Source organism: Cydia fagiglandana, chromosome 24 (genome assembly GCF_963556715.1).
Source record: "Cydia fagiglandana chromosome 24, ilCydFagi1.1, whole genome shotgun sequence".
NCBI classification, from domain to species: Eukaryota; Metazoa; Arthropoda; class Insecta; order Lepidoptera; family Tortricidae; genus Cydia; species Cydia fagiglandana.
Genome location: NC_085955.1, coordinates 10,244,090 through 10,266,947, shown reverse-complemented (window position 1 = coordinate 10,266,947; position 22,858 = coordinate 10,244,090). Strand labels below are relative to the sequence as shown.

The 22,858-nt window shown below is 46.0% G+C and overlaps 1 protein-coding gene across 1 annotated transcript in view; it reads right to left on the bottom strand.

Moving 5' to 3' along the window:
- Window positions 1–22,858, bottom strand: part of LOC134676433 (spectrin beta chain, non-erythrocytic 2) — a 184,781-nt gene that overhangs the window by 56,624 nt on the left and 105,299 nt on the right. Inside the window, exons 45-59 of the mRNA XM_063534829.1 lie at window positions 22,087–22,249; window positions 20,165–20,253; window positions 19,055–19,168; window positions 17,625–17,760; window positions 16,777–16,977; window positions 15,769–15,857; window positions 14,366–14,506; window positions 14,013–14,146; window positions 12,836–13,021; window positions 11,568–11,709; window positions 9,360–9,467; window positions 7,214–7,351; window positions 5,285–5,390; window positions 3,510–3,685; window positions 2,416–2,543 (exon numbers count right to left, since the gene is read on the bottom strand). Coding sequence (XP_063390899.1) covers window positions 2,416–2,543; window positions 3,510–3,685; window positions 5,285–5,390; window positions 7,214–7,351; window positions 9,360–9,467; window positions 11,568–11,709; window positions 12,836–13,021; window positions 14,013–14,146; window positions 14,366–14,506; window positions 15,769–15,857; window positions 16,777–16,977; window positions 17,625–17,760; window positions 19,055–19,168; window positions 20,165–20,253; window positions 22,087–22,249 — 2,051 coding nt within the window. The remainder of the gene's footprint in view (window positions 1–2,415; window positions 2,544–3,509; window positions 3,686–5,284; window positions 5,391–7,213; window positions 7,352–9,359; window positions 9,468–11,567; window positions 11,710–12,835; window positions 13,022–14,012; window positions 14,147–14,365; window positions 14,507–15,768; window positions 15,858–16,776; window positions 16,978–17,624; window positions 17,761–19,054; window positions 19,169–20,164; window positions 20,254–22,086; window positions 22,250–22,858) is intronic.

Below are 22,858 nucleotides of genomic sequence, written 5' to 3'. Positions count from 1 at the left end.
CGTGTAGTTTTCTGATATCTATTATATTTACGGAATGATCGCCTGGCTACACTTAACACCCTGTACTTGGTCTAGTAAATCTTGTCGGCACTGGTCCCACCGCGAGCTAGTAAGCTATGAGCTATCGGCTATAAACACGAACAAAAGATGTGCACTCCCGTGTAAATAAAAGAGACACGGCGATATTTATAGCTCACCGCTGGGCGAGTAGCTCACCGCTGGGCGAGTAACTATAAATATCGCCGTGTCTCTTTTATTTACACGGGAGTGCTTATCTTTTGTTCGTGTTTATAGCCGATAGCTCATAGCTTACTAGCTCGCGGTGGGACCAGTGCCGTCAGTAGCAAAAGGCGTCTTTGAATAATTTAGCAACATTATTTTCCAATAATTCCAAAATCGAGTGTCATTTGTGTTATGTCCGTGGAGTGTGGATCGTGAATGACAGCCATCTTGTTTGTTTATATTCTGAATCGTTGCTATTTCAACAGAAATTGCTGTTGTCACCATTAAATACAAATATGTGACGTCCCACGGGTAAAGGTACCTTATGTCGGTTGGCGCTTACGCTATTATTAACGCCGATAATAGCGGCCAATCCAATATTATTGCGGCGCAATGCGACGTAAGCGCCAGCCGCCATAATGGGTCATCCATTAATTACATCACACGTTTAGGGGGAGGGAGGGGGTCAAGAAAATGTGACATATTGTGACATGGGGGAGGGGGGAGACACAAACTTTGTGACGTCACTTTAACTTCATCAGTAACCGAAAATTTATTTAAATTATTTTATTCGCTGTACATTTAAACAACAAGTTTTTAAAACGATAATCGTTTTTATTCGTTTAATTTTCTTTCCTAAGCAGTTTTGGGTTATAAAATTACTAATATTTATATCGTCAAAAATATTTTGATAAAATATTAATAATACTTAGGTACTTACTTAATTCGATTTGGCGATTTCGTAGAAAAAATGTGACGTCACACTAGGGGGGAGGGGTTTGCCAAATGTGACCAAGTGTGACAAGGAGGGGGGAGGGGTCAAAAAAACCTAGAAATTCGTGTGATGTAATTAATGTATGACCCCTAAGGTGCCTTTTGCCGTAGAACGTCACATATATAATAAATAAGATTGTGCATGAACTCAAGCAAAGTCAAGGTGCCTGCAATGTACAATGAGCTCGGTAATCGTAAATATTTGTAAAATTTGAGGTTATGATAATTACATGTTTTGGTTCCATGTACATTGCTGCTTTTCTTAGCGCAATAATACTGCTCTTTGAGTGTTGCCGTACTTCACTTTGCTGTACATTGCTACTGACATACTTTGCTTGACTTGAAGCGCTGGTGGCCTAGCGGTAAGAGCGTGCGACTTTCAATCCGGAGATCGCGGGTTCAAACCCCGGCTCGTCCCAATGAGTTTTTCGGAACTTACGTACGAAATATCATTTGATATTTGCCAGTCGCTTTTCGGTGAAGGAAAACATCGTGAGGAAACCGGACTAATCCCAATAAAGCCTAGTTAGTTTCCCCTCTGGGCTAGAAGGTCAGATGGCAGTCGCTTTCGCAAAAACTAGTGCCTACGTCAAATCATGGGATTAGTTGTCAAGCGGACCCCAGTCTCCCATGAGCCATGGCAAAATGCCGGGGTAGCGCGAGGAAGAAGATACTTTGCTTGACAGACTATACCTGTAATTGTGGTCGGTGGCGGTCTGCATCTTGAGCGCGATCCACTCCTGCTCATGCTCCAGGTCTCGCAGGAACTCCAGCAGCTGCTTGGACTGCTGCAGCATCACGTGTGTACATGTACCTGTAATTGTGGTCGGTGGCGGTCTGCATCTTGAGCGCGATCCACTCCTGCTCATGCTCCAGGTCTCGCAGGAACTCCAGCAGCTGCTTGGACTGCTGCAGCATCACGTGTGTACATGTACCTGTAATTGTGGTCGGTGGCGGTCTGCATCTTGAGCGCGATCCACTCCTGCTCATGCTCCAGGTCTCGCAGGAACTCCAGCAGCTGCTTGGACTGCTGCAGCATCACGTGTGTACATGTACCTGTAATTGTGGTCGGTGGCGGTCTGCATCTTGAGCGCGATCCACTCCTGCTCATGCTCCAGGTCTCGCAGGAACTCCAGCAGCTGCTTGGACTGCTGCAGCATCACGTGTGTACATGTACCTGTAATTGTGGTCGGTGGCGGTCTGCATCTTGAGCGCGATCCACTCCTGCTCGTGCTCCAGGTCTCGCAGGAACTCCAGCAGCTGCTTGGACTGCTGCAGCGTGACGTGTGTACATGTACCTGTAGTTGTGGTCGGTGGCGGTCTGCATCTTGAGCGCGATCCACTCCTGCTCATGCTCCAGGTCTCGCAGGAACTCCAGCAGCTGCTTAGACTGCTGCAGCATCACGTGTGTACATGTACCTGTAGTTGTGGTCGGTGGCGGTCTGCATCTTGAGCGCGATCCACTCCTGCTCATGCTCCAGGTCTCGCAGGAACTCCAGCAGCTGCTTGGACTGCTGCAGCGTGACGCCGCGAGCGCGGCACGACTCCTGCACCAGAGAATAATACAGTCAGCAGCAGAAGTTGCTAAGCGGGCGCGGTGTCCAAAATTACCTAGACATGCTCTTATTCTCTTAACAATAAAGTCGCGTCAAGATCATTTTGAACACCTGGCCCGTTTAGCAACTTCTGCTGCTGACTGTACATACATTTTCACCACACCAACTGGTAAAGGCTCTCGTGATTGTTGAAAAACTAATAGCGAAGTTGCATTTTATTCACATGTGAGGCAAAGTAATCAAATGCAAATTTTAAGTTATTTCTTATGTTTGCTGGTAGAATTGACTTTTAAATTATGATTTTGATTGATAAATATTTAATTACATTCATTTGGATTTAATTTGGTTTGATTTTGTTTGATATCTTACAGTTAATATTTTCTTTGGGTTGGTGTGGTGAAAAATTTTGTGTTTCACTCGGGGGAAATTGTTTAAACCTCGTGCTTGGAGCCCTTGCAACGCTCAAGATTCCATTTTAGAATCATTCGCTTGCTCGGATACGAGCGGTTAAACAACTACTTTGCCCCCTTGTAAAACAAATAACTATTAAAATTGTTATCTACCAGTGGTATTTTATTAGCTGCTACTCGTAGCTTTGTAATAGAGCCCGGCGGCTAATCCTATTGTCTATTGTTAGGTAAAACCGCACGTGCTACTTACCTGCAAAAAGGAGTCATAATCATTCTATTTGGCACCTGAGCGCGGGCTAGTCCAACGCTTAAAAAACCAAAGTAGGTGCGCTCTCCGATAACGCGCCTTTGCTACGCATCTCGATGACACATTTTAGACTGGTTCTGTAGCGTTCGACTCGCCGGCACTCAGTAACCGAAGTACTGTACTTTTTATGCAGGTGGTTGTGGCACGTGGCACGAGCTGTTTTACTTAATCATAGACAATAGGATTAGCTCGGGCTCTATTAGAAACCTACGAACTATAACTATAACGATGATAGCTGACCTTGAGTTTGTCTCTTCTCGCCAAGATGGCGGCGAGTCGTCGCTCGATGTAGGCCTGGTCGTAGTGCCCTCCCTCGAGTAGCGAGCGAGCGAAGGTCTCCAGTTCCTCCACTCGAGACACTCCGGACTCCAGCAGCTTGGCGAACTCTGCGTGCTTCCTGATCAGGGTCTCCACGGCTATAATAATAAAAAAAACTTCTTTTCACCACACCAGCTCGGAAAGGCATTTTTTTAAGTTGATAAGTTAGGTCCCCACCGAAAATCAGCGCTGCGGCTTACCGTCGTAGCATTACGCTGAGTGGGGGTCCTATTTAACGTCTATGTGTCGATATAAAACTTGTAATTTAACTGGTTGGTTGACGTAAATAAATGTATTTTCTTTCTTTCATTTTATTCGCATGTAAGGCAAAGTAAACAAATGCAAAATTTGAGTTGTTTGAATTATTTATTTATCGTATGGCAATATGTTCACACACTTATTAAATTTACACTTAAGATCAAAAATAAAAAAATAATGATATATGTTTGAATGATAAATATTTAATAACATTCATTTAGATTTACAAATGCAACTTCCACCGCCGGTTTTAAATCTAGATTAAACAAGTGGCTCCTTACTATAGTACATTATTGTCGAGGTTCGGAAGTAGCTACTTGCAGGCTGAGGATTCGTTTTAAACGGACGACCTTGGGAGTCCGTTTAATTGAATCCGAAGCCAGCAAGTAGCCTTCCAGCCGAGTCATATATAGTGCTTTTCTCAAAAATGGTGCAAGAAACATAAATATCATAGAAATATTTTACAAAAGCAACGTTGTTACGTATATATTTTCACAGAAGAAAGCCCTTGCCGCCTTTTTATTGTTTAATAAAAATATAGAAGTGTATTTTTCTGCCGAAAATACGCCAACCTATTTGAGACAACTAAATAGTCGCGGTACTAATCATCTGTTTGGCTGTTTAAAGCGCCTGTGCCTTCAATTGATATGGCCATTTCAACTTTTAAAAAGTTTGGAACTCGACAAATAATGGAATTTGTATGCAACATTGCAGTCCCAAAATCGAGACTGCAATGTATTTAACTTTTTAATTTTTGACTGACCATAAACTAAACGCTTCGCGACCTATTTTTTAGACAGCAAGGTCGACTTTGCCGTCCATTTTTGAGAAAAATATGTTTTATGACTACAATGAATTTTTCGACATGCCACTTACCATATAATATATTGCTAAATTATGAATTTCAAATAAATATATAAATGAATACATGTACCACATAAATAATAATGAATCTTAAATATATAATAAAATTAATGTAATATAAAAAGAAATAAAAGGTACCTTATGGCGGCTGGCGCTTACGTCACATAGCGCCGCAATAATATTGGAGCGACGTTAATAAGAGCGTAAGCGCGCACTGCCATAAGGTACCTTTACCCGTGGAACGTCACATATAGGTATACAAATGTATACGTAATGAATTCAAAATTTATTATTATTAGTTTAGTTATTAACTAAACAGACTTGTAAGCTTGTAAGCATTGTTATCAATAAACTTTCATTTTTATTTTTTTCTGAGTGTGTGTGTTTTGTGTGTGGTTTTTTGTGTGTGTGTGTTGTGTGTGTGTGGTTTTTTGTGTGTGTGTGTGTTGTGTGTGTGTGTGTGTACGTATACGTGGAAAGGGAGGAAGGAGGCCTTTGCCCAGCAGTGGGACACTCTAGGCTCATATAAATAACAAAATAAATAATATTTTTTCTGTGTAATAATATTTAAATACCGTCTAGGTTCTCGCCGAGATCGTCATTGTTCAGGAAAGCTTCCTTGGCCGCGAGCCAGTCTTCTGTCTGTCTCGCTTGCTCCTTAAGCAGCTGCAGCTGGTGCGCCTGAGACAAAACATTAACGTTATTGTATGCATTTGGGAGTTAAACGACAAACATGCCTTCAAATAAACTGAAAAAATATATATATTCCGTTAAGTATTTGACATACATCCTAACTAATATTATAAAGGCGTAAGTGTGTATGTCTGTCTGTCTGTTACCTCTTCACGCTTAAGACGCTGAACCGATTTAGTTGAAATTTGGTTTAGAGATAGTTTGAGTCCCGGGGAAGGACATATGATAGTTTTTATGTCGGAAATCATCCCTGAAGAGAGTGTAAAGGGGGATGGCATTAAAAGAGTTAATGAATTGCCTAATAATTGAAGTAAGCAATGCGCGAATTGAATGATTGCTATTAGCATTATCCAGGCGCTAAACCTACTTTAGCTGCTGTCACTAATTCCACGCAGACGAAGTCGCGGGCAAAAGTTAGTATTTAATAAAAACAAAGATTAGAGGCGGAATCCTTGTGAATCAGCTATACTCTTCTGCCGGTCGTCTGTCTCCGTCTAGCACGCTACGAGTGTGTCTACCTGTGTGAGGTGCTGCTCTCCCTGCAGCCAGGCCTGGTCGAGGGTCTGCCTCGGTCAGCTATACTCTTCTGCCGGTCGTCTGTCTCCGTCTAGCACGCTGCGAGTGTGTATACCTGTGTGAGGTGCTGCTCTCGCTGCAGCCAGGCCTGGTCGAGGGTCTGCGCCAGCTCGGTCAGCTATACTCTTCTGCCGGTCGTCCGTCTCCGTCTAGCACGCTGCGAGTGTGTATACCTGTGTGAGGTGCTGCTCTCGCTGCAGCCAGGCCTGGTCGAGGGTCTGCGCCAGCTCGGTGAGCTATACTCTTCTGCCGGTCGTCTATCTCCGTCTAGCACGCTGCGAGTGTGTATACCTGTGTGAGGTGCTGCTCTCGCTGCAGCCAGGCCTGGTCGAGGGTCTGCGCCAGCTCGGTCAGCTATACTCTTCTGCCGGTCGTCTGTCTCCGTCTAGCACGCTGCGAGTGTGTATACCTGTGTGAGGTGCTGCTCTCGCTGCAGCCAGGCCTGGTCGAGGGTCTGCGCCAGCTCGGTCAGCTATACTCTTCTGCCGGTCGTCTGTCTCCGTCTAGCACGCTGCGAGTGTGTATACCTGTGTGAGGTGCTGCTCTCGCTGCAGCCAGGCCTGGTCGAGGGTCTGCGCGAGCTCGGTCAGCTATACTCTTCTGCCGGTCGTCTGTCTCCGTCTAGCACGCTGCGAGTGTGTATACCTGTGTGAGGTGCTGCTCTCGCTGCAGCCAGGCCTGGTCGAGGGTCTGCGCCAGCTCGGTCAGCTATACTCTTCTGCCGGTCGTCTGTCTCCGTCTAGCACGCTGCGAGTGTGTATACCTGTGTGAGGTGCTGCTCTCGCTGCAGCCAGGCCTGGTCGAGGGTCAACGCCAGCTCGGTCAGCTATACTCTTCTGCCGGTCGTCTATCTCCGTCTAGCACGCTGCGAGTGTGTCTACCTGTGTGAGGTGCTGCTCTCGCTGCAGCCAGGCCTGCTCGAGGGTCTGCGCCAGCTCGGTCAGCTATACTCTTCTGCCGGTCGTCTATCTCCGTCTAGCACGCTGCGAGTGTGTATACCTGTGTGAGGTGCTGCTCTCGCTGCAGCCAGGCCTGGTCGAGGGTCTGCGCCAGCTCGGTCAGCTATACTCTTCTGCCGGTCGTCTATCTCCGTCTAGCACGCTGCGAGTGTGTATACCTGTGTGAGGTGCTGCTCTCGCTGCAGCCAGGCCTGGTCGAGGGTCTGCGCCAGCTCGGTCAGCTATACTCTTCTGCCGGTCGTCTATCTCCGTCTAGCACGCTGCGAGTGTGTATACCTGTGTGAGGTGCTGCTCTCGCTGCAGCCAGGCCTGGTCGAGGGTCTGCGCCAGTTCGGTCAGCTTCTTCAGCTTCTCCGGGCTCTGTTCCTCGCGCTGCAGCGCCGCTATACTCTTCTGCCGGTTGTCTATCTCCGTCTAGCAAACACAAAACATTGTGATTTTGTACACCAAAACAGATCACTCAATATATTTTCCTATTTACGCAAATAATACTTATAGGCTAGATGGCAAACTTTCATTTATGGCAGCGGTCGGCAACCTTTTAGCAGCCAAGGGCCACATATTAGTTAACGAAGATGACGCGGGCCGCGCTTAAGTAATATTTTTGACTTTAGGAGACATTGTCGTCCGTCAGTATTACATACAAAATAGCCAAGGAGGCTCGCGGGCCGCAAGCGAGAGGTTGGCGGGCCGCTGGTTGCCGACCGCTTATTTATGGTATCAATCGGTCAGGTCAGGATGGATGAAATGGCGACAGGTCACGGGAACCATTTGCGACGCCCGAATGCCTCTTCGATTGAAGGGTAAAATTTATAAAACCATCATAAGACCTGTCGTCATGTATGGATCAGAGTGTTGGGCCCTAAAGGTGACGGATGAAAAGAGGTTGCATGTAGCGGAGATGAAAATGTTAAGATGGATGTGTGGTGTGACAAGAATGGATAGGATAAGGAATGAGTATATAAGAGGAAGCCTAAAAGTTGCACCCATAGTAGAAAAAGTAAGAGCGAATCGTCTAGCGTGGTACGGGCATGTGATGCGGAGGGATGAAAATCATGTGACGAAAAAGGTATTACGAATGAATGTGGAGGGAAGTAATGGGAGAGGAAGACCGAGAAAAGGGTGGATGGCCTGTGTGAGAGATGATATGAAGCAAACGCAAGTGAATGATGAGATGACGGGCGAGAGAGAGGTATGGACATGAAGAAGAAAGAAAAAGACATGCTGCGCCGACCCCAAATGAATGGGACAAGGGCAAGCGAATAATGAATCGGTCAGGTTTGTTTTTATGATCAAATGTCTATATGGGACCCTTTGCATTAAAGCAATACAAAAGGCAGAAATGATAGTGTTCGACAGTCGTACTTCACTCGCGAAACGCTCCTAACAAAACGATAAGTGAACGTGACGTCACGGTCACTGAGAGTCCATCTTGAAGTATGGACAAAACAAGAAAATTGCGTTTTTGTCAGTGAACTATTGTGTTCATGTGTATAGTTGCCATACAATTTTTTTTTGATAAAATGTAAGGAATCGTATGGTATCCTTACTTATTTCGTTTTTGGAAGTTACAAAAAAAATTTAATATGTATTGAAAATTTAAGGTCCTATAATTTTGTATTATTATATTAATATCCACATTATTGCGATAAATTGCTCATTTGCTATCTATTTTATAAGATTTTATTATAAAAATCAACATGTGCCATCTAGCCCAGGGGTCTTCAAACATTTTTAGCTGAGGGCCTTTGCGCCTCAGAAACTTTCGCGCGGGCCACCGTCGGTTCTTGCGTGTACCGGTGTCAGATTGCTGCTGTCAGGAACAGTTCCACTCTCAATGAACGCTGAACCCCTGGGGGCCCACGGGCCGGATTTGGCCCGCGGGCCGGGGTTTGGAGACCCCTGCTAGCTTATGGGCCTGGGTACACATAACTAAACTAAACACTTTTTTTTTTGTGGACATCTTACACAGATCAACCTAGCCCCAAACTAAGCAAAGCTTGTACTATGGGTGCCAGGCGACGATATACATACTTATATAGATAAATACATACTTATATACATAGAAAACACCCATGACTCAGGAACAAATATTATAGTTCGTTTTTTTTAGCATTAGAAAGAACTTCGCAGAAGTAAGCTTGTGGTTCCTAATCCGGCACTTTAAGCGGTAATAATTTGAAGTAAATTATATGTATTGACCGTGCTACATTAGATAATTCAATAATTATTAACAATTAAAGAGCCTGATAAAAACTGTACGCTTACTTCTGTGAAGTTCTTTCTAATGCTAAAAAAAACGAACTATAGTGTTCATCACACAAATAAATGCCCTGACTGGGATTCGAACCCAGGCCCGTCGGCTTCGCAGGCAGGGTCACTACCCACTAGGCCGGACCGGTCGTCAAACGTGCGTACGTACCTTCCTCTCCTTGTGCGTGTCGAGCATGGCCTGTGCGTCGGCCGCGGAGTCGGGCGCCGCGCCGCTGCGCATGCGCTTGACGCTCTCCGACACCCACACCTCCAGCTCCTGCGCACACATACAACAACTATTACCAGAGCTCGGCAGGGGTAAGCCATTTTGACGGCACTTATGTCAAGTGTAGTTATTAATATAGATACACCTTAGAAAGAAATATTAAAATAAAACTTTATTAACTATAATTAAACTAAAATGACAATGCCTTATGTACAAATCAACTTTAATTATAGCATATGTATGGATATACATATTATTTGAAGAGGTTTACTAAAAAAGCTTGCTATAAAATTCATTTGTTTTAATGGCGACGTTAAGATCGTAGCGGAAAGGCAGCCTAAATAAAATAATTTCTTTAGTTATTAAATTACACCACATATACCATCGAATGACAAGGCATGTCCATGTTGTGCAAACTCTGAAAACAGCTCACCCCCGCCGACCTCTGACTATTACCAAACGCATATTTTTAAGTCACACGACACTTTTTTAAGTCTTAAACTGTAATATATGCACAGTCGCCATCAGATATATCGGAGCGGCCAAGGTGTTCACAATATTTGAACACGCACTCTAACGCCTTGACAATAGAGGCGTGCTCAGATGTTAATGACCACCTTGGCCGCTCCGATATATCTGATGGCGACTGTACGCCACAAACCTAGATTAGTCATTATTGCCATGTAATTAATTTTAGAATTATAGGTACGGTTTGTTTTTATAGTAAGCACATAATTCACGCTCTCCGACACCCACACCTCCAGCTCCTGCGCACACATACAAAAAACTATTACCAAACACATTCACGGTGTAACATGACGAAACCGAATAATTTTAACAGCGTATTCCTGATCATATTTAGAGACAAAAATGTCCTATAAACTTTTTTGAAATTCGCCTAGCTTCAAAAATAATATTAATTTAAAAAAAATAAACAATTTTTTATCGTTAGATAGTGTAAAACGTCTTTTTAATGGTGATGTTGCTGCTATGCGACGTATTCTAAATATCCTTATGGATAGATGTCAAAAAGTGACAAGTAACACTTTGCAAAAAGTAGGTTTTACGAAAGAAAATGTAGAAATCAATTTTAAGTGACAAGTTTACCAATAACATTTATTATTTATGTACAAATACATTCAAAAAAATTTAAAAACAAATAAAAAAAATCTTTTTAGCGAAATTGACCTAAACTCATATTACATTTTTTCCTTCTTTTGACCTCAGAAATGCGTGGTTAAAATTATTCGGTTTCCTCATGTTACACCGTGTATGTAACTCAGTATAAGATGAATAAAGTCCAAGGTAAAAACGTGCCTCGGAAAACAAGAGAAAGTCATTCTAGGATAGATGGCGCCACACCTTTGGCCTATGCTCGGCTAGATGGCGTTGACACCGTTTGATATTTAACAATTTTAACTCATATGGTATAGTACTTGTACGCCACTATTGTCAGAGCATGGTGAGAATACGAAACATTAATTTAATGGCTCCTCTACACGATGGTCCAGCGCCGGCCACTCCAAGGGACGCATTTATGCGTTAGGGGGAGCATGTGATATTGCTGTCTCATTCTACCGCATGGCTGCGTCCCTTGGAGTGGCCGGCGCTGGCCCATCGTGTAGAAGAGCCATAAGATCAATCATTTTACCTTTGTTTTCACAAATAATCTCTCTCTCTCTCTCCCCCCCTCTCCCTCCCCCCCCCTCTTTCTCTCTCTTGTAATAAAGTTGACTGTTTACTAATTGTACCTTAAGGCTATCGTCAAATTTGTGTTCAGCGATGGCCTCGTCAAGAAGCGCGGTGCTGCAGACGCTCCCAGTCCTCGCGGAGTGAGGACAGGCGGCCTTCGATCTCCTCACCGCGCTCTGGATGTCTACTATAACAATGTAGACTGTTTGATAGTTACCTTAAGGCTATCGTCAAATTTGTGTTCAGCGATGGCCTCGTCAAAAATGCGGTGCCGCCCTTCGATCTCCTCGCCGCGCTCTGGATGTCTACTATAACAATGTAGACTGTTCGATAGTTACCTTAAGGCTATCGTCAAATTTGTGTTCAGCGATGGCCTCGTCAAAAATGCGGTGCCGCCCTTCGATCTCTTCGCCGCGCTCTGGATGTCTACTATAACAATGTAGACTGTTTGATAGTTACCTTAAGGCTGTCGTCAAACTTGTGTTCAGCGATGGCCTCGTCAAGAAGCGCGGTGCGTTGCGATGCGAGCTGCTGCAGACGCTCCCAGTCCTCGCGGAGTGAGGACAGGCGGCCTTCGATCTCTTCGCCACGCTCTGGATGTCTACGATTATAACAATGTTGCGTTATAGTTCGTTTTTTTATCATAAGAAATTTTACAAAGTTTGATAAAATTCAAGGTAAGCGATCTTGACATGTTATGAAAAATATCTGGAAGACCGAGCTTTGCTCGGAAAACGTATAAAAACTCAAAAATGCGCGTTTTCCCAGAGATAAGACTTAGCTAGATCGATTTATCGCTTCCAAAAACCCCCATATACCAAATTTCATCGAAATCGTTAGAGCCGTTTTCGAGATTCCCGAAATATACATATATATCGTCGGGTGACAAGCAAAAGTCACTAAGTACTATCAAATCATTAAAGTAACAATGCACTTTTAACACGGTTTATTGTCCAATAATTTCAATGGTGTTAGTTAGTGACTTTTGCTTGTCACCCGACGATATATTTAAATAGATATATATATACAATAAATAAACAAGAATTGCTCGTTTAAAGGTATTCGATTAACATTGATAAATAAGTCACAGCAAATATGTTACAATTTATAAATCAAATACAGTTTCAAAAACACATTTGCACGACTTATTGGGTTTTACCGCCCAGCCCTCGAAATATTAAATTTAGAATACTCGCAGACTTATACTCTGCATGTATACCTGTCCTGTGTATCGGGATATACTCACTGTTGCTGCAGCGTTGTATGTAGCATTTCTTGCAGGAGTATGGTTTTTATAACAGAAAAAAGCCATACTCCTGCAAGTCCTGCAAGTACTTCAGTCAACCTCACTATTTTTTGTACCGAGATTGACTGCACGTTCGTACATTTCCGTGACAATAGGATGGAAAATAATTATGCACTACATTGTAGTACACTGTAGTGACAAATCTTGTACTTACTTTCCCTGCAGCGTGGCTGCCCTGCACACCGACCAGCCTGAGTCGGTCAAAAAACCATACTCATGCAATAGCTGTTCAATGCATTCCCGACTAATCTGAACATGACCCCATATGGCCGGTACTCACTTCCTCTGCAGCGTGGCTCCGTCTGCACACAGCTGCTTGTCTCCTACAGCTCCAGCCTTGAGGCTTGAAGCGATTGATCGCTCAAAGAAACCATACTGCTGCAACAGCTGTTCAACATGACGTCATACGGCCGGTACTCACTTCCTCTGCAGCGTGGCTCCCTCTGCACACAGCTGCTTGATCTTGTCGCCCACAGCGCCGGCCTCGGCCGCTCGCGCCAGGTGCCGCCTCTTCAACTCCTGCGCCGCGTCCAGGTCGCGTCCGCGCTCGTTGCTGCTGAAGAGGGCCGCTTTCTTCGCGATGCGCTCCGCGGTGTCTTCCACGTCCCTGGATTAAATAATACATATTAAATAAGATTAAGAAGTTGAAGTACTAGCTGAACCAAACATCATTGGTGTGACAAAGGCGCAAAGGCTAAGTACATCTTATTGCTTATGGTTATAGAGTGACCTGTTGAAGGCGTATGTCGCCACCGGCGCGGCCTGCTGCGTCGGCCCCTGACACCACCACAACGGTGCAAGTGGGCCTCAGTGTAATTACATATGTGTGTACAGTGTGAGTGTTATATAGTGACCTGTTGAAGGCGTGTATCTCTAGCGCGGCGGAGAGCGCGTCGCGGTACGTCTGCAGGCTGCCGCTGAGCGCGCGCCACTTGTGCAGCAGCGCGTCGCGCCGCGCCGCCACCGCCGCCGCCTGCTGCGTCGGACCCTGACACCACCACATTACACATGTGCGTACAGTGCGAGTGTTATATAGTGACCTGTTGAAGGCGTGTATCTCTAGCGCGGCGGAGAGCGCGTCGCGGTACGTCTGCAGGCTGCCGCTGAGCGCGCGCCACTTGTGCAGCAGCGCGTCGCGCCGCGCCGCCACCGCCGCCGCCTCCTGCGTCGGACCCTGACACCACCACATTACACATGTGCGTACAGTGCGAGTGTTATATAGTGACCTGTTGAAGGCGTGTATCTCTAGCGCGGCGGAGAGCGCGTCGCGGTACGTCTGCAGGCTGCCGCTGAGCGCGCGCCACTTGTGCAGCAGCGCGTCGCGCCGCGCCGCCACCGCCGCCGCCTCCTGCGTCGGACCCTGACACCACCACATTACACATGTGCGTACAGTGCGAGTGTTATATAGTGACCTGTTGAAGGCGTGTATCTCTAGCGCGGCGGAGAGCGCGTCGCGGTACGTCTGCAGGCTGCCGCTGAGCGCGCGCCACTTGTGCAGCAGCGCGTCGCGCCGCGCCGCCACCGCCGCCGCCTCCTGCGTCGGACCCTGACACCACCACATTACACATGTGCGTACAGTGCGAGTGTTATATAGTGACCTGTTGAAGGCGTGTATCTCTAGCGCGGCGGAGAGCGCGTCGCGGTACGTCTGCAGGCTGCCGCTGAGCGCGCGCCACTTGTGCAGCAGCGCGTCGCGCCGCGCCGCCACCGCCGCCGCCTGCTGCGTCGGACCCTGACGCATATACCACACAATCATTAATACTACCGTACAATACAATACTCTTCTCACCACACCAGCTCGGAAAGGCTTACTTTGCACTTTAAAAAACGGATAGCAAAGTTGCACTTTGCTTTGAGTAATTCACATGTGATGTAAAGTAATTAAATGAAAAATGAGAAACAAAGGGATCCCACATTAAACAGAGCGACCAGTATAAGGCGCGATACACACCTGTCGCAGCAGCCGGTCGGCGAGCGCGCACGTCGTCTTGACGCGCTGTTCGTCCACTTTCATGTCCGAGTCGAGATCGTCCAGTTTCCGGACGAGCGCCGAGCAGTGCTCGTAGTCGCGCCCCAACTCGTGGGCTTGCACCTGAACACACATATACACATGAGTTAAATGGGTGAATCATCTTTTTCTTGTCACTATAGTTCGTTTTTTTAGCATTAGAAAGAACTTGAAAGAAGGTAAGCGATCTCGACATGTCTTTTAATTGAAAAACGCTTTTTAAAAATCAGTAACTATTACTTATGAAAGCAGAAGAATATAAATCGTATTACATTCATAATTGTTACATATTTGCCGTAACTTATATTTTAAATGTGTTTTTCAATGAAAAAACACATCAAGATTGTTTACCTTATTTCTAATGCTAAAAAAATGGTCACGGTCTCTCTTAAAATAATAGTTATTTCGTATTTCAATGAACCAAACTTGATTTTTTTGGTAGTCATAAGGCCTTTCCATAATGGGACATCTACTAAGCACGTTTGTAGAGCATGGTACAGAAGCTCTTCTAATAAACTATGCTACTATTGTCTCCTGGCTGATGGGACAGAATAACAACAAGAAATAGTTGATCGATTCAAATATAAAGAACGGCGGCAACCGATAAGTCTAATATTTTAAACTTTCACGTTTTAAACGAACGATCACATATTAACTCACATTTATAGACGATTACGAGAACGACGACGATTGACGATTTATAGTCTTTTTTTGCTGGGACATCAGTCAGCCGCGACCACGACCAGTGAAACCTGTGTCGAAACGTCGGTAAATCAAGGTAATTGAATAAAATTCGCGTTAGACCCGTCTATAAATGTGAGTTAATCGGTAAGTCTGTTGAAACAAAACATCTGACAAGTTAGGATTCACGATAAGCACGGAACGTTATCATTTGTGATTTGTAAAAGAAAAAAGAGCCCATCAACGTGCACACTAGCGCCACTGCTGAATAATCGTGATTATTTAAATTTAATGGCAGGTATTAAAAAAGGGGGCAGCTACGTACTGTATTTTGTATTTAAGTACGTTTTGAATATATCAAACTAGTTTTTATGTGAGGAGTTAAATAAATAAATATTATAGGACATTCTTACACATATTGACTAAGCCCCACAGTAAACTCAAAAGAAGGCTTGTGTTGTGGGTACTAAGACAACGTTATATATATATAATATATAAATACTTAAATACATAGAAAATAACCATGACTCAGGCACAAATATCTGTGTCATTACACAAATAAATGTCCTTACTGGGATTCGAACCCGGGACCATCGGCTTCACAGGCAGGGTCACTACCCACTAGGCCAGACCGGTCGTCGTCGGTAGGAGTTGAAACGACGTACCATCATCTCCTTGTCGCGGATCCAGGCCTCGATCTTGTCCAGATGCTGGTTGAACTCCAAGATATCCTGCGCCTCCTCGAGACCGCGCCCTGGACACACACAACCACTTGTTAAAACATATATTTCTTTTTAATCAAATTTTCATAAACTACTGTGTATAATTGCATGAATTCTATAGTAATTTAAATTGTATTTTTCTTATTTACTCGTAATGCATGTTAATTATAAGATGTAATAATGTTTTGAAAAGATGAGTCCCGCCGAGTTTGCTGCCGGTCCCATATTGGGATACCCTCCTCCAATTGAGGGGGGATTTAAATCTTCTCGAGGCAGAGGTGTAGGGTTGGAGCCGGTGTAGCTTTATTTGACGTTCATAAGCGCATTGTACTTAATATGCCTACTTGAATAAACTATTTTTTATCTTTATCTTATATTAAAAGCCTTTTGTAATGACACTAATGACACCTTATAAAACAAAGTCGCTCGCAAAGTACTGAACGGACTTGACTGACTGACGGAGTGGACTGAGGTATCCAATATTTTCTCCGCATATCCTTTAGCGCAGCGGTCGGCAACAGGCGGCCCGCGAGCCTCCCTGGCTATTTTGTATGTAATATTGACAGACGACAATGTCAAGTCTAAAATATTAACAAAGTGCGGCCCGCGTTACCTTCGTTAAATACTATACTGCTTGCCGCTTATATCAAAGCTTAGTCTGCACCCACCTCTCTCCTCTGTAGCCTTCTCCAGCTTCCCCCAGTCTTCCTTCAGCTGCGCCATCTGCTTCTCCACCTCGTTCGGCTGCTCTGCCAAGACCTGGATCTCCTGGCGCGGTTGTACCATCTGGACCTGGTAGTCTGCACTCACCTCTCTCCTCTGTAGCCTTCTCCAGCTTCCCCAGTCTTCCTTCAGCTGCGCCATCTGCTTCTCCACCTCGTTCAGCTGCTCAGCCAAGACCTGGATCTCCTGGCACAGTTGTACCACCTGGACCTGGTAGTCTGCACCCACCTCTCTCCTCGGTAGCCTTCTCCAGCTTGCCCCAGTCTTCCTTCAGCTGCGCCATCTGCTTCTCCACCTCCTCGTCAGGGCGCAGCTGTTCAGCCAGCGCCTGGATCTCCTGGAGGCGCGCGCGGTTGGCGGCCAGCTCGGCCGTGAAGGCCTGGTGCTTCTGGAGTTTCTTGATCTTGTCTTCCAGGTCGGTCACCTCGCCTGAAAACGCCGGGAATGGTCAGTGAAAGTCAATAATGAAGCGGTGCATTCGTTTAGGTTTTACCAAAGACATATGTAACTTCGTATAAGACGTGCCTCGGAATTAAAAAAAAAGTCATTCTCGAATAGTTGCCGCACACACCTTTAGCCTATTCTCGGCTAGATGGCGTGACGACACAGTTTCATATTTAACAATTTTAACACATAGATATCAGTGAATGAACATGGATCAAAATGATATAAAAATTATAAAATCATTTTTTACATTTTTTTGATAACTTTATACGTTTTCATTTTGAGTTTTAATCGTGTGTCGATAGATGGCAGTAAATTTACTGCGACTACAAAATTTACTATGACAGGGCCCCTCTATACCATCTATTATTTTTGGTTTTACTGACACTGACACTGATATAAGAGTTATGGGACATATTTTTGAGATGTTTTGTACCCATATTTATACAGTTGACTGTACGTAGTTTTATTTGAACTAAGCCGTTAATATTAATAAAACCGGCCAAGTGCGAGTCAGACTCGCGCGCGAAGGGTTCCGTACCATTACGCAAAAAACGGCAAATAAATCACGTTTGTTGTATGGGAGCCCTACTTAAATGTGTATTTGAGGTTTGAACATGTTTAGTCATTACCTTGCTGGTGATCGTTGTGTAGTTTGGCCAGCTTGTCGGCGAGCCAGCCTCGCGTTTCGGCAGCGTCGCGGGCGAACTGCGCGCGCGCACGGGTGCGTAGAAGCAGCTTGTGGCGCGCAGCCGCTGCCTCGTACAACTACACACACAACAGTACATTATTGGAATAATACCAACACAACACAAACAACACACACAATACGATAACAACACAATCATCATCATCAATCATCGTTTAGACTGGGGGGGGGGGGCTCGGTAAGAATAAAAAAATCTCGAATGATCACGATGGGGGGTCAGAGAAGATATCACGTGTAATTTGTTTTTCAAAGCGGGAAAGCCAAAAACAACAATATAATATTTTAAACTTTAGCGTTTTGAACACATATTAACTCACATTATAGACGGGTCTAACGCGAATTTCGACGTCGGTAAATCAAGGTAATTGAATAAAATTCGCGTTAGACCCGTCTATAATGTGAGTTAATATGTGTAACAACAATATTACTCAAAAATTTCATCAGCTCAAATAATCCGCTCTGTTTTATATGCGTATTTACCCAATAAAAAACATTTATCGCAGTACCGATATTCGATGTACCGTTTTTTCTTCTATTACACAAGTATCGATATCGACAGAAAAATGTTTCTAACTCTAGCAAGATTGCGGCAGTCTTTTGTTTAGCGTTTTTCGGGCTCTGATAATAATGCAACTGTCTTAATCTCTAGTTCTGATCTTAAGTTGTAAGATATGGCAGCCATAACAAATAATACAGTTAAAATATGCAACTGAAATAAAAGTGGTATACCTTCTGTATACATCATAGAAGGAAAAATAGAGGGAAAGAGAGGAAGACCGGGAATAAATTATTTCTACCAAATAAAAGAAAAGGTTCAAGTCGTGTCATACCAGAAGGTTAAGGAGTTGGCAGAGGACCGGACGAGTTGGAGCCCATACGTTAAACCTTGCCAACCAAAATGTAATCTTATTTTGTCAACACAAAGTTCAAATTAGAATGGAACAGGAGAATGGAACAGGAGACCTTTTTATAGGTATATTCAATTACACAAACGGGTCTACCGCGATATAATTTCATTGTTTTTACCTTTAATTCCGACGTTTCAGCTGAGTTGCACCAGCTGTGGTCACGGAAAGACTGACGTCCCAACAAATGTCAACGGAGATATTAATAAAACAACACTAAACTACCCGAAATTAGTTTATAAAAATGTTCGGGGTAGACAAAGAAATTGCAGCTACCCGTTAAAGTTTAATGTTTATTGTCCACGGCACGACACGCAACACTCACAGTATCCGTACACTGGTCCGAAGATACATCTGCTGGTTTCAACATTTGAATCACTGGTCCCCAAGTAGACGATAATTTGTAACCGTCCTCTCGATTGAGGCTAGAGGATAAAGAAGAAGATACCTTCTGTCTCCTTTCGTTGATGGCGCGCAGCTCGTCGGCGATCTTCTGGCTCTCCACATGGTTCTGCTGAAGTAGCTTGTCTCCGTGGGTGTTGAGGGTCGTCAGCTTCTCGTCCTGAAAGTATTTCATCTTGTAAATAATTTTACATGGTCATGTTTAAATATCCATACTAATATCACAGGGCGGACGCCATACATCAAAAATCATTTCCGTTTAGGCCCTGGTCTCCTATTTTATGCTGTACGCGGCGTCTGGCATCAGCGTCAACGTTTTTGAACAAAAAAGACGCTGACGTCGACGTCTAAAACAGACCACAACAGTACATCTCTATAGTAAGCATCGTGACGCAGACGCTGTAAGCGGCCGATGGCGTTTATAGGAGACCAGGGCCTTATGTGTGCGCGGCACGTCTGTACACGCGTCATTGTGTATGTGTGGGTAAGTCGCTTTACTGAGAGGACGCCAGAAGTCCGCCAGATTCATGTCGCGGCCAGTCGCGGGGCGAGGTAATGCGAGTCGGGGCGGGGTGGTGCGTGGCCGCTCTGTATTATAATACTATTACTTATTCTGTGCTAATATTATAAAGGCGAAAGTTTGTCTGTCTGTCTGAGGTAACACGTCTTCGCGCTTAAGCCGCTGAACCGATTTAGTTGAAATTTGGTATAGACATAGTTTGAGTCCCGGGGAAGGACTTAGGATATTTTTTATGTCGGAAATCATCCCTGAAGAGAATGCAAAGGGGAATTGAAAGAGTTAATGCATTGCCTAATAATGGAAGTAAGCAATGCGCGAATTGAATGATTGCTATTAGCATTATCCAGGCGCTAAACCTACTTTAGCTGCTGTCCCTAATTCCACGCAGACGAAGTCGCGGGCAAAAGCTAATTGATAAATAAAAGTGAGTAATCTCATGGTATAATAATATACTCCGCCTCATACTCTCTTCCAACCACGTGACTGATACAAGCCTACGTCATCATGTGACAGCGCTATATAATAATATGCAATAGCGCTATATATAGCGGCCATGTTATTGTGACATAGGCTTGTGTCACTCTGGGAAGAGAAGACCATGTTTTATTAGACTATGAGTAATATAAAATGACATACCTGTGTGGCGAGTAACTTCTCGAAGGCTTCGTGTTTCTTCAGAATGTTGTCGACTTCTTCCACGCTGCACGTCGGGGATATCTCCGTGCCTGCAACATATTTAGGGTTATTCCCACTAGTTACCACCAAGTTGTTATCAGTGGTAACTACTGGGATTTATTTTTACCACCTTTTCGCAGTGGTAACTACTGGGAAAAATAATTAACAGTTCTGCGTCCAGAGTGCAGCACTAATTGGTTTATTAAACCATAGAGTAACTTATACATACTAGGCCTTAAACAGTTTTTTGACAAGTTTTCACTATGAAATTGATGCACCAAGGCTGTTTGTTTACAGGTGGCCGCGAAACGCGTAAATTGAAATTTCTTTATCTGCCTCTCTATCGATCGAATAAGCAAGCAAACCGAACTTTCGATTGTCGTGTTTCACGGTAGGCCATGTGATTGACATAGTGACGCATGATGTGTCATTGATGATGTCAATGATGTTTGTTTACTGTATGTGCTAGTGGTGACACCTACGTGGAGCTTTGCCTAATATTCCCTATTGGCACATGTACTCACTAAGAGCGGCCTCCTGCGCCGCGCTGTGCGCGTGCAGCTGCTTGGCGTCCCGCAGGAAGCAGTGCAGGTCGATCAGCTGGTCCAGCGCCACCTGCCGCGCTCGTCCACCAGCGCCGCACACCGCTCCTCGATCATTGGCACATGTACTCACTAAGAGCGGCCTCCTGCGCCGCGCTGTGCGCGTGCAGCTGCTTGGCGTCCCGCAGGAAGCAGTGCAGGTCGATCAGCTGGTCCAGCGCCACCTGCCGCGCTCCTCCACCAGCGCCGCACACTGCTCCTCGATCATTGGCACATGTACTCACTGAGAGCGGCCTCCTGCGCCGCGCTGTGCGCGTGCAGCTGCTTGGCGTCCCGCAGGAAGCAGTGCAGGTCGATCAGCTGGTCCAGCGCCACCTGCCGCGCTCCTCCACCAGCGCCGCACACTGCTCCTCGATCATTGGCACATGTACTCACTGAGAGCGGCCTCCTGCGCCGCGCTGTGCGCGTGCAGCTGCTTGGCGTCCCGCAGGAAGCAGTGCAGGTCGATCAGCTGGTCCAGCGCCACCTGCCGCGCTCCTCCACCAGCGCCGCACACTGCTCCTCGATCATTGGCACATGTACTCACTGAGAGCGGCCTCCTGCGCCGCGCTGTGCGCGTGCAGCTGCTTGGCGTCCCGCAGGAAGCAGTGCAGGTCGATCAGCTGGTCCAGCGCCACCTGCCGCGCTCCTCCACCAGCGCCGCACACTGCTCCTCGATCATTGGCACATGTACTCACTGAGAGCGGCCTCCTGCGCCGCGCTGTGCGCGTGCAGCTGCTTGGCGTCCCGCAGGAAGCAGTGCAGGTCGATCAGCTGGTCCAGCGCCACCTGCCGCGCTCCTCCACCAGCGCCGCACACTGCTCCTCGATCATTGGCACATGTACTCACTGAGAGCGGCCTCCTGCGCCGCGCTGTGCGCGTGCAGCTGCTTGGCGTCCCGCAGGAAGCAGTGCAGGTCGATCAGCTGGTCCAGCGCCACCTGCCGCGCTCCTCCACCAGCGCCGCACACTGCTCCTCGATCATTGGCACATGTACTCACTGAGAGCGGCCTCCTGCGCCGCGCTGTGCGCGTGCAGCTGCTTGGCGTCCCGCAGGAAGCAGTGCAGGTCGATCAGCTGGTCCAGCGCCACCTGCCGCGCTCCTCCACCAGCGCCGCACACTGCTCCTCGATCATTGGCACATGTACTCACTAAGAGCGGCCTCCTGCGCCGCGCTGTGCGCGTGCAGCTGCTTGGCGTCCCGCAGGAAGCAGTGCAGGTCGATCAGCTGGTCCAGCGCCACCTGCCGCGCTCCTCCACCAGCGCCGCACACCGCTCCTCGATCATTGGCACATGTACTCACTAAGAGCGGCCTCCTGCGCCGCGCTGTGCGCGTGCAGCTGCTTGGCGTCCCGCAGGAAGCAGTGCAGGTCGATCAGCTGGTCCAGCGCCACCTGCCGCGCCGCCCACGCGCCGTGCAGCTTGGCGCGCTCCTCCACCAGCGCCGCACACTGCTCCTCGATCTCCTGTGTATCATACAGTTGGGTTATGCTCTGGGCTATAACCGCGAAAATCGAAGTTCGCAAATTGCGGGGATTTTTCTCTGTCACTCTAATTACGCCTTCATTGGAGTAAAAAGAGAACGATCCCCGCAATTTGCGAATTTCGGTTTTCGCGGTAGCCGCTCTGGTTTCCTAGGATAGCGGTGCCGTCATATAGCGGCCGTCTCCATACAAATCCTAGAACATCCATATTTAGCTGTATTATTTAGTATGGAGACGGCCGCTATATGACGGCACCGCTATCCTAGGAAAACCGATCTTTACACTTCTATATCTTAAGGCTCCTATAGACGGTGCGAGAACTTGCATGCGGGTTTTGATCGGTCGGTTGAATTGGACGTAACCAACAGTCCGCAATGTAACTAAAATCGTATGCGAGCTCGCGCGCCGTCTAAATCAGCCCTTAAAGATTTAGACGGTGCGAGAACTCGCATGCGAGTTTCATTACATTGCGGTATTTGATTGGTTGGCTGACTTGGATGTAACCAATAGTCCTAAATGTAACTAAAATCGCATACGAATTCGCGCGCCGTCTAAATGGGCCTTTAGGGTAAGCCAATGCTCTGTATCTTT